This window comes from Mastigoproctus giganteus, chromosome 8 (assembly GCF_048544385.1).
Source record: "Mastigoproctus giganteus isolate SK-2022 chromosome 8, ASM4854438v1, whole genome shotgun sequence".
In the NCBI taxonomy this organism is placed as follows: Eukaryota; Metazoa; Arthropoda; class Arachnida; order Uropygi; family Thelyphonidae; genus Mastigoproctus; species Mastigoproctus giganteus.
Genome location: NC_143582.1, coordinates 158,910,314 through 158,926,110, shown reverse-complemented (window position 1 = coordinate 158,926,110; position 15,797 = coordinate 158,910,314). Strand labels below are relative to the sequence as shown.

Genomic DNA, 15,797 nt, shown 5'->3' with positions numbered 1-15,797 from the left:
CTACATAGGTAGTAGTTATACTGCAGTGTAACTACTATCTATATATAAGTTAATAGTTATTTGAGATAAAATATACACACCAAAGCTATAGCTACCAAAAGCCATAGTTGTGGTGTATGCAATTGGATACAAACAATAAAATGGTTTAATTAGAAATTCAGAACTTTAACTTGAATTTACAGAATAAGTTTAGTGTGCCCTCCATATTATATTGTGAATTTTCAAGAAGCTAATAAAAAATTAATTTCTTTGGAGAATGACATGGGAATCACTAATTCTAATAACAGATTAAAAAACAAACACTGAATTCCATATAAATATAAGCAAAATTCACAAAGTTTATTGAAACTTGACAAAAAAACATTCTAAATAACCACTTAAAAACAAATTTTTGACTACATTTCAAAATCCTTCTGGATTTCTTTGTCAAGTCTAAAGTGCAGAGCCTACCATCCATGTGGTATCATGGAAACTAGTGAAAGAAAATAGAAAAGGATTTAGAAACATCGTAAAAATTGGTGTTTAAATTGTTGGATTATTGGAATGTTTTTTGTCAAGTTTTTTTTCCATCCTGTTCCGATAAGCCCAATAATTTTATCTCTTAAAATGAATGTTAAAATGTATAATGTCAGATTATGGATAAATCCCAAATATAAAGATGAAAATTATAATGTAACATAAAAATAAATAAATACAATGACATTCTTAATCTAGAACATCAATTGAGGTTATCAAAGCCATACAATGAATGGCCTGTTCTCAAGTGGAACTGCCACAAACTGTCTTGTCCATAAATAGCATTTATGGACAAGAAAATAAAAACAATTCACCATTTTTCAAATTTTACAACTGTTTATTTTGTACAGTTGTACAAAAGTGCATTAGCTCAACTCAACACTTCACCAATTAATTTGAATTTTAAATTTGAATATGTTATATATAGAATAGGTTACTTCCGTTGAATTTAATGAAACTGAGAGGAAAATTAGTTTCATATAATTTACCTAGAGTGTACAGCACTTTGTCGAAACATATTTCATTACTCCAGATTTTTGCAAGTCTGATGCCTTTATATGCCTGTATTGTAAAATGAATATGAAATAATAAATGCAATTTGGATATTCCTCCATTTACTTTCCCATTGCTGCTTTTGTAGCTCTGATGGTCAGGACAGCTCATCAGTTATGAGAAGATCAAGCTCTGGGCTCCTCAGTCCTCCAATTGATAGTCCCCAAACAGAAGAAGGACAAGGTGGATTTTATTTATTGAAAAAAGATTCCCAGAGAAGAATTACAATGTGTAAAGTACTTAGTGACGATGCAGAGAGTGTAAGTATTTACTTAATGAAACTGTTACATTTCATCATGATATACTTTCCCCGAGTACAGTTTTTTTTCCTCTCTCTAAATAAATTGTAAATACAGTCTATTCCGGTTATTTGGGACACATCGGGACTAGTGCATTTTAACCCATTTAAGCGGCTGCCCCAATTATCCGTAGTTTCACATAAATAGTTAAAAATACAATGTACACCCCCCCCCCTCCCCTTACAATTGATTCACTATACAATCAAATCACATTATGACGAACTCACCATAGTAAAGTACCGTTCGTTATACGATATGTAGTAAGTGCCGGTCATTGTGATCACGTTTGTGAATTGAATTTTAATTCTATTAAACAGCGATTCTAATTAGCGAAAATAGGAGGAATATTATCCACAGGCTATAAATGCAAAGATATATTAAGCACAAATTTACCCTTTATTACCTTACCAATTAAAAAATTAAATGATACGTGAAAATCGGAAGAATATACGTGATATCGGAATAATTAATACGTACTGTAATACAAAGTATGTACATACGAACTAGTTGATATTTCTGTTCACTGACATTTGTGGGTGGGGGTTAAAATTTAAAACAGTAAAAAGATAAGCAATCAATAACAAAGAACACGGCACACACAAATTGCAAGTAACACAATACACGCAAGTAAGAATGGAGTAACGAGTTAGAATGCTTTAAAAATAGGAATGAAGAGAAGATCTGAAAATTAATTTTTTTATATGATTGAAGATTTCATGGAAGTGTAAACACATTTCACCATAATAACCAACAGAATTCCAGCTGTCGGTATTATCGCAAATTCAGTAAGATAGAGTTTACTGTCCGTTTATGATAGATTTCACTAACAGAAAAGCCCAATAAACAGGTGACTGTTAATTGTTTTATGGTTGTGACCTCCAGAATTTCGACTGAACCACGTGGTACCGTCGGAGACAATCATAGGGTAATCTCCAGTGCTGCGGTCTCCTGCCCCAATTAAAAGGCATGCTGTCCCAATTAAGCGAAGTAAAACCTGGCTATTTTCTCCATTGGTTTCTGTTTTTTTAAGATTTGCCCCAAATAAATGGCTGCCCCAATTAACCGGTGGCCCAATAACTGGAATCCACTGTATTGATTTATGTGAATAGCATGCAAATCCATGTTAACATGCCCTTTTTCTGCATGTTTATATCTGTATATGTTTGATGAAATAATGAATCATTTATTATATCAGTAAAGAAGTACCTTCTTTTGCTGGAATGTAGATTACCCGGTGAAGGTGGTTTCAGGAATTCTGTCATACTTCTCTGTAACCTGAAAGTTTTCTGGGATGACTAGAAATCAATAATTTGTTTATTTAGATGCCTTGTTTTCTTGACAGTGTACGTAGCACTTTTCTGTTTGTAACTTTAAAAAAAAATAATAAGAAGAAACAAGTTTTATTTGTGGCTCACTTAAGTTTTGCCCTTTGTTTACTTTGCTGCCTCCATCTAATTTTCAGAATTTTCACATCATTCCAGTGGATATTTTGCTGAAGTATTCCATTTTCAGAGTGGAACTGTATGGCAATGTTTATCTTAAAATGCCGCAACAGTGTTTTTAATGGTAGAAAGGAGATAGTGGGAAAACATTCAGTGTCCGATAAGAGTCCATGAGATAACACCCTTGACAGAAGCACAGTTGGACACCCAACAGGGTGTCAAACTGTGCTTCTGTCAAGGGTGTTCAGTCAAGTTCAGTTCAGTCATGTGAGTGCATCAGTATGTTACTGAAATGAAGTGTGAGAATCTGAAGAGAGAATGTCTACTGATGTGGAATGCTAATCCTTGTGTCCAAGTAGCATTTATGGATAAGATAGTAAAAACATTTACACCAGTTTTCACATTTAATTAATAAATCCTGAATGAGAAAAAAATTTGACTAAAACTTTGAAATTGCATTTGAGAAAAAAAAAATAATAAATAAATAAGTGCAAGGAGTGCAGTAGGTTATAATGTTCCTCTTATGTTAACACTATTTATATTGTTACAGAAGAAATCCAGGAAGGATACATTCTGTATTGAAGCAATGAAGTACAGTCAGTTCTGCTGTAATGCGGTACATATGTTTCTAAAAATCTCCGCATTATAGTATTTCATGCGTTAAAAACAACAGGGCTTATGTGAAAAATTGCAATAGGGGCAGGGCACTCAAAAAAACGTTCAGTCTAGTAAGTAAAACACACAAAAAGTTAGAAACCCAATAAAATTGATAACACAAATTTAAATATCTTCATTTCTAATAAATAAATAAATAATACAGTAAATATAGCACTTTACCTTGACAAGATGTGAAGTTTGCTTGACAGATATTTCTGTTCACTGGCATTTTCTTGTTTTTTTTTGGATTGTAAAATTTAAAACATTGAAAAAGATAAGCAATCAATAATGATGTACACGGGACGCACAAATTGCACAAGTGAGACAAGTTTACGAAGCTAAAAAATAGGAATGAAGAAATTATTTTGAAAATTTGTGTGTTTTATATGATTAAAGATTTCATGGAATGGGAAACAACTTTTTCCATAATAATATAAAAACCTACAGAATTTCAGCTATCGTTACAATCGCAAATGCAGTAAGGTCGAGTTTACTACCAGTTTATAATTAGATTGCACTAACACAAAAGCCTAATAAACCAGGAACTGCAAATTGTTTTTAATGTTTTATTATAGTGACTTCCAGAAATGTGCTCCTCTGCTCATGCTATCATCATCATCATCAGCCATTTTCAGTCCACTGCAGAATGAAGGCCTTTCCAGTTCCTTCCGTTTTGTACAGTGGCCAATCATTTACTACCCACAAACTCATGAATTTCATCGATCCATCTCTGTTGTTGTCGTCTAGGTTTTCTTTAACACCTCTTGAGTACCACTCTGTTATTTTCTTAGTCCATCTGTCATCATGTCTTCGAGTTATGTGTCCTGCCCAAGACCATTTCTGTCACGTATCATGAAATTTCTGTTTGAAAACGAAAAGTGGGTGGCCTGAAAACATGAATCGGCCTACAGTATCACCTGTTATCTTGTGAATACAGCGAATGGTAACGGTATCTCCGACCAATACAACTACAGTAAATGGGAAATATAGCTCTCACACATTTGCCAATTTTTAAGTTTCATAAACTTGTATGTATTGCTCCACAGGTAGAAGTAGTAGTGCCGGCATGTGATGCAAGAAAGCAAGTGTATAAGCTTATGCAGCATCAGCCAAAAAAAAAAAAAAAAAAATCACACCATTCCCTCCAAATGCCTGTCCAGTTTCTCCTTAAATTTATTCAACCTGTCAACTTCCACAACGACAGATGGAAGTTTGTTCCAGCAATTAACCACCCGCTGGCTAAAGGCAAATTTCCGCACATCTATTCTACATCTGTCTTTTCTTAATTTGAATTTATGCCCCCTTAGGTTCGTAATCTGAACAAGTGGAAGGATCCCATCAGAATTCAGCGTGCTGAACCCATTCAAGGCCTTATACACCTCAATCAGATCACTGCACAGGTGCCTAGTCTCCAGCCACTGCAATTTGCAGAACTTAAGCCTCTCTTGGTAAGAGGATCCCTTCATTCCCCTCACCAATCTTGTTGTCCTTCTCTGTACACGCTCAAGTAAATCTACATCCTTCCTAAAATGAGGCCTCCAGACCTGTACGAAGAACTCAAGGCGTGGCCTGACCATTGCCTTATACAGAGGGACAATCACCTCCTTCTCCCTGCTAGCAAAATTCCTATATATCATTGACAAAACCCCATGACCTGCCCTGGCAGCCTGTCTGCATTGCTCAGAAAACTTCATATCTGACTGCACAATTACTCCCAGGTCTTTTTCATTTTCTACCACCTTAAGTGTAGTACCACACAGTTGGTACGTTTCTCTGGGGTTACTTCTACCCATATGCAGTACTTTGCATTTGTCAAGGTTAAACTTCAGTTGCCACTTCTTAGCCCATCTACCCAAATTATCTAGATCCTGTTGCAGTAGCACACTGCCATTACTGTCATTAACAACCCTGCCAACCTTTGTATCATCTGCAAACTTTGACATTAAGCCTGATATACCTTCATCAATATCATTGATAAATATACAAAACAACAGTGGACCTAACGAACCCTGTGGGACTCCACTAATAACATTATTCCACGAAGAGCAGCACCCATTGATTACCACCCTCTGTCTTCTCCCACTTAACCATCCTTTTATCCATTGTAGCAACTTACCCTTAATACCATTCTGCTCCAATTTGTACAATAGTCTTTCATGCGCAACAGTGTCAAAAGCTTTCCTGAAATCCGAATATATGATATCAAAATTATTTTTTACATCCAGTTCCTTTGTAAACCATATCATAATATCCTATCAAATTTGTCAGACAAGACTTTCCCTTAACAAACCCATGCTGTGTTTGAATTATTGCTGCAGTCTTGTCTAGATGATCCTGCTATCATGTTTGCTATCTGAGCAGGATCATCAACAGTCGAACCATCGATGTCAAGTGGACCAATCAGATTCATCCCCTTCCTTTTAGAGTTTATATGAGTAAAGAAATCCTTGCTGTTTTTCTTAGCATCTTTTGCCAAGGATTTCTCTTAACCTGCCTTTGCCTGCCTAACCTCCTTTGTGACCTGATTACAGACTAGCTTATATCTGCCATAGGCTTCTGAGGCACTTGATAATTTATATGCATCACATGCATTTTTCTTCTCTGTTACGAGTCTCATTAGTTCATTAGATAACCATTTAGGCCTAAACCTTGAACAGTATTTCTTAATAGGTATGAAACTTTTAGTAGCATCCAGGATTAATTCCTTGAATGCTTCCCACTTAGAATTTACTGTTGGTAACATCGTCAGTTGATCTCACTGTACAGAATTTAAAAACTGTCGGAGACCACTGTACTCACCTTTATGGAAGCAAAAACCCTTTCCTTTACGCCTGATGGTAATTAAATCTTTAAGTAAATCCCACATCAGTACACTGTGATCACTGCCACCTAGTGGTTCCTTTATCTGCAACTTCTTAATACCCGAATGATCACTGCTGATAACCAGATCAAGAGTATTTCTTTCTCTGGTTGCCTCTCGAACATGCTGCTGCAGAAAACCATCATCCAATAAATCCACAAAAGTCTGACTAGTGTTTGAGTGACCAACCCACAAGTTCCAGTCAATATCTGGGAAGTTAAAATCCCCCATTATAAGACATTCCGATTTACTAGGTCACTCTATTTCTCTGTACAATTGTTTATTGTACTCATTCGAGTCATTAGGCCTATAACACACTCTTACTCTTATTTTTGCTTTCGCAGTGCTTATGTCACACCAAACTGACTGAACAGTGCACTGTTCGTCTATAACAACTGGATGCACTTCTTTTGATTTTATGTTTTTCTTAATTAACAGCATAACACCTCCTCCCTTTCTATCCTGTCTATCCTTTCTGTACACATTGTACTCCCCAAATTCCAGTTCAGCATTCCTTATATCTATGTGACACCATGTCTCTGCTATCCCAACAATATCCGCCTTTGATGTCTTGACCAACTCTTCAAATTCATCAAATTTATTTACTATACTTCTAGCATTGGTATACATGCAAACATACATACTCCTATTCCTAGTTACCCTAACACATCCCATATACCCACCTATTTCAGGATGACTGCCATCCGTCCCTGAAACCCCCAATACCCCACGCTCCTGGTCATTACTTGTTCTAATAGAAGTTGTGCAATGCAACCATCACCTTCACCTCTGCCTACGGCTACTGTTAAACTATTAGTCCTTGTATCCCCCCAAGCTATCAGTTTTCCGACCCACCTAACACTGCTTCGATAGCATCAGCAAATATTCTTGCAACCTTTCTGCTTAAGTGCATCCCATCCCTATAGAAGCAGTCTCTCCTGTTAACAAGTACAGTCCAGGCTGAAAAAAAATTCTACCCCTTGAGCCTTGCACATTCTTTCCAGGGCCGAATTGATCGACAAGGCTCTCATCATATACTCCCTTCTATCGTGCAGAATTGCAGACACTTTCAAATTCAACCCTAATTTTCGGCTTTTGTACTTGTTAAGTAATTCTGCCGGTCTCCTACTCCTAATATCATTAGTACCAACGTGTACAACTATATCACCTTTTGTGCCCTTAAAAGATGATATCCGCTCTACAACGTCATTAACCTTTGCTCCTGGCAGACATACCCTGGTCCTGTTCCACCTTTCTTTTTTACAAAGCATGTTTCCTGTTTCCCTGACAATAGAGTCACCAACAACTACTAGTTCCTGTGGGACCAGCACATTCTGCTTTGGGGGTTGCCGCTGTGTTGCGTGATGACCAAGTGCAAGCTCTGGTGTTGATGTGAGCAGCTGAGAGCTTGATGGGCCCCTCAATTTAGATCTTTCGAGGGCATCCACCCTGTCCTTCAAACTCTCATATAAGCCCATAACAACGCTGAGTTGTTACCTGATTTCCTTACACTCCTTACATCGCGCACACACAAAGACATCCCCCGTGGCAATATCATGTTCCGTTCCAGAGAGTTCGGCAAACATTTCATAAGTCGCACATTTTTTTAGGCTCTGATGCGTTGGAGAATCGCACCCCTCAGTTCTCTCCCGAGTCACAACACCCCTGCCACTTTGTGCCCGTTGCTTTGCTGCTCTAGTTTGGGGCATGATACTTTAAATTAATAAAATCAATAAATTAAATTAATTAAATGTCGATACTACGCTATCTAATAGAAACAGTGAAGCATATTACTCTATAAATTATGTTAGAGCTACCTAACTACCTCAATTAAAAATTTGAATTCCCTACCATTATATACAAAAACAATGGCTGCAAGATTCGAACAAAATAACGGTTTTACGTATATTAAGTATTATGTATATCTACAAAAACTGTTTATCTAAATCAAAATAAAAATAACCAGCGTAACTATAACTATAAGACTACGTATTAAGTACAATATAAAATAACAATTATGTAAATAAAAGGCAAACACTTATTGTTTTTTCGGAGCCTACAACTCACAGCTGTAATTTTTAAAAAGCAAAAGGTTGGTACATTCAGCTTGATGCTGGGTTTTGCATGAGCCAATGCGAAAATCGTGTTATACTCGCATTGTTCCCCAGTATATCAGTCGCGTTGGAGCAAATTCGCATAGCAAAAATGCACTTTATAGCAGAACTGACTGTAATAAGTATAACATGTCATGCATTTATTACCTTTTTTTCCCCCTTTCTAAATCTCCAGTTTATTTTGACTATTGTGCAATGTTTTATCTTCTGTTGCTCATTAAGCTAAATCATTATTCAAGATCTACTTTTGAATTAAGTAGACGCACACTCAAAGGGCTAGTAAATTTTGAAAAAAATTAAAACCCTTTGACTTCATAAAGGAATTTGACTTCAAATTCTTCATGAAACTGAAGAATAGCGATGGTGTACTTATAAACAGCAGTGAAGGCATAATTCAAATAGCAGAAGACTACTATAGAGAATTATACAAGGAGCGAGGGAATGATACGAGCAGTGGGGAAGATGGATTGCAAAGTAGAAACACATACAACATACCCGATATTCTTCCTGATGAGGTAGAACATGCATTGAAGAAAATGAAGAATTGGAAAGCCCCAGGGGAAGATGAAGTTACTGTAGAGTTGTTAAAATTGGGAGGAAGAGACAACACGAAAACTGGCAAGGCTCTTCACAAAGTGCATTAGAAAAGGTGTGACGCCTAAGCAGTGGAATAATGCAATCATAATTTTGCTGCATAAGAAAGGAGATAGATCAGAAATTGGAAATTATAGACCAATTAGCTTGTTATCCCACATCTACAAGTTGTTCACAAGGGTCATTACTAACAGATTAGAAAGAATACTTGATGAGAATCAACCGAAAGAGCAAGCTGGCTTTAGGACAGGATTCTCAACTATGGATCACCTTCACGTTATATCACAGCTAACGGAGAAAGCAAATGAATATAAAACACCATTATGCCTGGCATTTGTGGATTATGAAAAGGCATTTGACTCCATACAGCATAAGGCAATGTTTCGGGCACTGGAAAGACAAGGCATAGATACCCCATATATTATGATTTTGAAGAAAATATATGAGAGTGCTACCTCCTTTATTAGACTAGACAAAGACAGTAGCAAATTTAAAATCGAGAAAGGAGTTCGACAAGGAGACACAATATCTCCGAAGCTGTTTACTGCTGCCCTTGAGGAAGCTTTCAGAAGATTAGACTGGTCGCAGAAAGGAGTCAATGTGAACAGAGAGTACCTAAACCATTTACGATTTGCAGATGACATTGTAGTCGTAAGCCACGATCCCAAAGAATTAGAGGAAAATCTTAATCAGTTATGCACGGCTAGTAAGGATTTTGGACTGAAGTTGAATATGGCTAAAACAAAAGTAATGATGAACAAGTATGCCACGGAAAGGGAAATAATGATTGAAGGACCAGTAATTGAAAATGTGGAGTCATATACTTATCTGGGACAAGTTATTATCTGTAATAATGATAAATGGCTGGAAGTCAAGAGAAGAATAAATTTTGGATGGATAGCATTCAGGAAATATAGTCACATACTGAAGAGCAATATCCCAGTTTGTCTGAAACGTAAAATAATGAATCAATGTATACTCCCCACCATGACTTATGGAAGTGAAACTTGGGCACTCACCAAAAGAATGGAAGAGAAGCTAAGAACTACACAGCGAAGAATGGAACGAATTATATTGGGAATCAGACTGTTAGATAAGAAGAGAAACACATGGATTAGGCAGCAAACTCAAGTAAAGGACATTCTTATCAAAACTAAAGAACTAAAATGGTCTTGGGCAGGACACATAGCTCGAAGACATGATGACAAATTGACTAAGAAAATAATAGAATTGTACCCAAGAGGAGCTAGAAGAAAACCTGGAAGACAAAGGCGGAGAAGGATAGATAAAACTCATGTGTTTTTGGGTAGTAAATGGATGGCCAGTGCTCAAAACAGAAGGAACTGGAAAGTTGCTGGAGAGGCCTTCATCCTGCAGTGGATTGAAAATGGCTGATGACAATGATGACTTCATAAATATAAATTCATATAGCATAGTGAGTGGAATGGTTCCAATCTTTTTTTTTACACACCAAGAAAAGATGGAACTTACATTGTTATGGTTTCATTTTTGTCATGAGGACCGAACTTTTGATTATTGATTTACCATTTAATATAATGTTTTCGAATTAAAATTTTTCTCCAAAATTTCTTTCTTCCTAGAAAGCAAAAGTTTGTAAATCAAGAGTGGTTTCCTTATAGTTGTAATGGTATAAAAGGAGGATTTGTTTTAAAAAATTAAAACATTCACTCCTAAAATTCCATGTAAACCGCAATAACTATGTACAGTTGTGCCCCTGTATCCGCTGATTCGTTACTTGCAGTTTACCACGGAAAAAAACAGAAAAACTGAACCCATTCTAATCGCGTAAAATTGACATCGCAAAAAATAAAGGGAAGCCTTGTATTGATGCTTCCCTTTATTTTTTATGATGTGAATTTTAAATTGAATAGCTTCCTTTTATTTTTTACAGTGTCGCATATAGTGTGGTCACGAACGTTATAATGGCTCTTTAGAGATTTAATGGATGCACTGTTTTCAAACTTTTGAATAATTTCAAAAAAAAAGTTTTTGTTTAATTTGAAAGCACAACTCTCGCGTTTTCCCATCATTTTTGTGATTTCTAAAAAAAAAATAAAAATAAAAAATAGCTACTGTAAAAAAAAAAAAAAAAAAAAAATTCAACATCTCTGACACAAATAATGAAACAAAATTTGTTCTTTTGCGGTGCAACAGAACACAACAATCAACAATGCATTAAATCAAACTAAACATTTGGTCCTTTTTTTTTTTTTTTTTGAGCGGTAGGTGTAAAGACAGCGGGTGTTGCAAGATAATAGGTACACTAATTTCCCAGTGACGACTTATAATGCCGGTTCTTGTTGCTTATTTACGACTTGCAAAATATCTGTTTATACCTATTCTAGTTATTACTTGAATTTTATGATTTCTGGTTGGTTTTTTTATTTTTTTTTTTATTTATTTAGAGTCTTGAAGTGCCCCGATAAATTGAGTCTGCTGTACTTTATTATTACCGTATTATGTTGGTAATATCTTACTGTGTGTTCAATTTATCAATTAAACTTTATTATATGTGTGTATGTACAAGAAAATCACATTATATATGGAGTCAGCAGGTGTTCGCTAATATCTGCTGTTTCAGCCATCCACAGTAGGTCTTGGAATGTGTCCCCCCATGGATACAGGGGGCTTACTGTAATATTTATTTAAGATATATGTCCTAATAACAAAATTTTAAGCTAGTTTAATAATAAGGTTTTAAAATAATAATCCAGTGGCTTTCACTCACCTCTCTTATGGCAGCGATAGTATCTGAGTGGAAACAGAAGGTGCTAAGAATCTCTGGGTAGGACCGGGCTGCCATGCATGGAATCTGATATAAGATTGCTCATCAGTGGAGATAGGATTAGCATTAACATTAATAGAGGTATATGATGCAAGAGAGCAAGCTTATACAGCATCAGCAAAAAAAAAAAAAAAAACCCTCCCATCCATTCGCTTCAAATGTTTGTCTAGTTCTGCCTTGAAATTATTTAATCTGTCAACTTCTACAATGACAGATGGAAGTTTGTTCCAGCAATCAACCACCTGCTGGCTAAAGGCAAACTTCTACACATTTATTCTATAACTGTCTTTCCTCAATTTGAATTTATGAATAGTTAATCTAGGCAAGAGGAAGAATCACATCAGCATTGTTTTGGCGCATTATAGCCATAGTTGCTAATGTGCCAATAAAATCCAACCAAATCAAACATCAGCATTGAATGGTTTGAGCAAGCTCAAACCATTCAAGCTTATACACCTCGCAGGTGCCAAGTCTCCAGACACTGTAACTTGCAAAACCTAAGCCTTTCTTCATAAGAGCAACCCTTTGTTCCATTCACTAATCTTGTTGCCCTTCTCTGTAACCAGCAGCTCTACATCCTTCTTAAAATCAGGCCTCCAGACCTGTATACAGTACTCAAGGTTGGTCTTACCATCCTTGCTAGCAAAATTCCTCTATATCATTGACAAGACACCATGAGCTACTCTTGCAGTCTGTCTGCACTGCTCAGAAAATTTCATATCTGACTGCACAGTTCTCCCCAGGTCCTTTTCATTCTCTACCACCCTGAGTGTAGTACCATACAGTTGATACATTACTCTGGGGTTACTGTTACCCATATGTTGTACTTTACATTTGTTAATGTTAAACTTCAGTTGCCACCTCTCAGCCCATCTGCTCAACTTTTCTAGATCCTGTTGCAGCAGCGTACTGTCATTAGTGCGTACTGTCCATAAATTTTTATTTATAATCCAATTGAAGATAATTTAATGGTGCCCCCAGAATGGCATTCTTTTTTGAATTATGTGAAATATCACTTAAAAATGAAACGAAAACCAACTACGATACTGGACCAAATGAAATCATTAACAAAATGAAAGACTGACCATTATGCCCCATCTTGACAGAGGGCCACAAGACCAATAATGGTCAGGGAATCACTTCATTTCGAACATTAGTCAAATCCAAGCATACATGAACCAACACATTGATTGATCTGATATGCTATGGATTTGAATAATGGTGGCCCTTATGCAGTGAGAAATTATAACAGAAACAGAAAAATGGCATTCGCAAGGCAACACAATACAACTGACACCTAACTGTTGAACCAAAATATATAACAGAAATTGGGATTAAGAAGGCTGTATAAACATGCATTAACTAACTGACTCACTATTACCTTGTGATATAAATTGATTATTTGTGATGTTAAAAATATTAAGAAAATTAAATTAGATGTGTTGCAGAATATCTTAAAATACCGTTATGATTGGACTAAATTCAATAGCAAAGCTTAATTTAGACAGTACTCACCTTATATAATCTGCAGTTGTTATTTGAAGTAGGATGGATAGATAATTTTTGGGTTTGAAAAGTTTAAATAATTTAGAGTTTAAATGAGTTAATTAGTAAGGATACAGGATTAAAATTAAAACGGAATTAAAATATGCTCAGGGAAGTAGAAGTGCACAACTCCGTTGCCGACCGGGCTAGCCGAGTGGGTAAAGTACCTGCCTGGCAACCCAAAGGTCGCGGGTTCGATTCCCGCCTCAGGCTTGGATCAAAGTACTGCAAAAACCTTGGGAGGTGCAATATGGCCACAGAAGCCGATGCGCCAACAACTACCAAAAAAAAAAAAAAAAAAAACAACTCCGTCCTTGGTTGTCATTGAAGAATTAATTTATTAAAAACTATAAATTAATTATTCTGAGCAAGATGAAGGATCCCATCAGCATTGAGCATGCTCAAACCACTCAAGGCTTTTTACACCTCAATCAGATCAGCTCGCATGTGCCTAGTCTCCAGACACTGTAATTTGCAAAATTTAAGCCTTTCTTCGTAAGAGCAACCCTTTGTTCCATTCACTAATCTCATTGCCCTTCTCTGTACTCGTTCCTACAGCTCTACATCCTTCTTAAAACGAGGCCTCCAGACCTGTATACAGTATTCAAGGTGTGGCCTGACCATTGCCTTATACAAGGGGATAATCACCTCCTAATCCCTGCTAGAAAAATTCCTGTATATCATTGAAAAGACACTATGAGCTACTCTTGCAGACTGTCTGCACTGTTCAGAAAACTTCATATCTGCCTGCACAATTACCCCCAGGTCCTTTTCATTCTCTACCACTGTCAATGTAGTACCACAGAGTTGATACGTCACTCTGTGGTTACTGCTTCCCATGTGTAGTAGTTTACATTTGTAAATGTTAAACTTCATTTGCCACCACTCAGTCCATCCGCTCAACTTTTCTAGATTCTGTTGCAGCAGCGGACTACCATTAGTGTCCTTAACAACCCTGCCAACCTTTGTATCATCTGAAAACTTGGGCATTAAGCTTGATATACCATAATCAATATCATTTATAAATACAGAAAACAACAATGGACCCAACACTAAACCCTGAGGGACTTCACTAATAACATTAGTCCATGAAAAGCAGTGTCCATTGATTACCACTCTGTCTTCTGCCACTCAACCATCACTTTATCCGTAGCAGCAATTTGACTCCAATGCCACACTGCTCCAATTTGTGCAGCAGTCTTCCATGTACAACAGTATCAAAAGCCTTTCTAAGATCCAAATACAGTGGATTCCGGTTATTTGGGCGACCGGTTAATTGGGGCAGTCATTTATTTGGAGCAAATCTTAAAAAAACAGAAACCAATTGAGAAAATAGCCAGGGTTTACTTCGCTTAATTGGGGCAGGAGACTGCAGTACTGGAGATTACTCTACGATTGTCTCCGACGGTACCATGTGGTTTGGTTGAAATTCTGGACGTCACAACCATAAAACAATTAGCAGTTACCTGTTTATTGGGCTTTTCTGATTAGTGAAATCTATCATAAACGGACAGTAAACTCTATCTTACTGAATTTGCGATAATACCGACAGCTGGAATTCTGTGGGTTATTATGGTGAAATGTGTTTACACTTCCATGAAATCTTCTCTTCATTCCTATTTTTAAAGCTTTGTAACTCGTTACTCCGTTCTCACTTGTGTGTATTGTGTTACTTGCAATTTCTGTAAAGTGTTCTTTGTTATTGATTGCTTATCTTTTTACTGTTTTAAATTTTAATCACCACCCACAAATGTCAGTGAACAGAAATGTCAACTAGTTCGTATGAGCCGACCGGGCTAGCCGGGTAGGTAAAGTGCCTGCCTGGCAACTCAAAGGTCGCGGGTTCGAATCCTGCCTCGGGCTTGGATCAAAGTACTGCAAAAACCTTGGGAGGTGCATTATGGCCACAGAAGCCGATGCGCCAACAACTACCAAAATAAAAAAAAATAAAAAAAAATAGTTCGTATGTACGTATTAATTATTCCGATTATCACGTATATTTTTCCGATTTTCACGTATCATTTAATTTTTTAATTGATAAGGTAATAAAGGGTAAATTTGTGCTTAATATATCTTTGCTTTTATAGCCTGTGGATAATATTCCTCCTGTTTTCGCTAATTAGAATCGCTGTTTAATAGAATTAAAATTCAATTCACAAACATGATCACAATTTCCGGCGCTTACTATACATTGCATAGTGAACGGTACTTTACTATGTTGAGTTCATCATAACGGGATTTGATTGTACAGTGAACCAATTGTGAATGGGAGGGGTACATTGTATTTTTAACTATTTACGTGAAACTTCAGATAATTGGGGCAGCCGCTTAATCGGGCCAAAGGCCAAATTATAATGGCCACATGACTGGGTCAGAGCATATCTGGCACGGCTGGTGGGGTTCTCACTGTCA

At 36.6% G+C, this 15,797-nt stretch overlaps 1 protein-coding gene across 6 annotated transcripts in view; it reads left to right on the top strand.

Moving 5' to 3' along the window:
• Positions 1-15,797, top strand: part of Ask1 (apoptotic signal-regulating kinase 1) — an 843,483-nt gene that overhangs the window by 586,175 nt on the left and 241,511 nt on the right. For all 6 annotated transcript variants that reach the window (XM_090379009.1, XM_090379010.1, XM_090379014.1 and 3 more), the window contains one exon: positions 1,157-1,328. In XM_090379009.1, the coding sequence (XP_090235135.1) occupies positions 1,157-1,328 (172 nt within the window). The remainder of the gene's footprint in view (positions 1-1,156; positions 1,329-15,797) is intronic.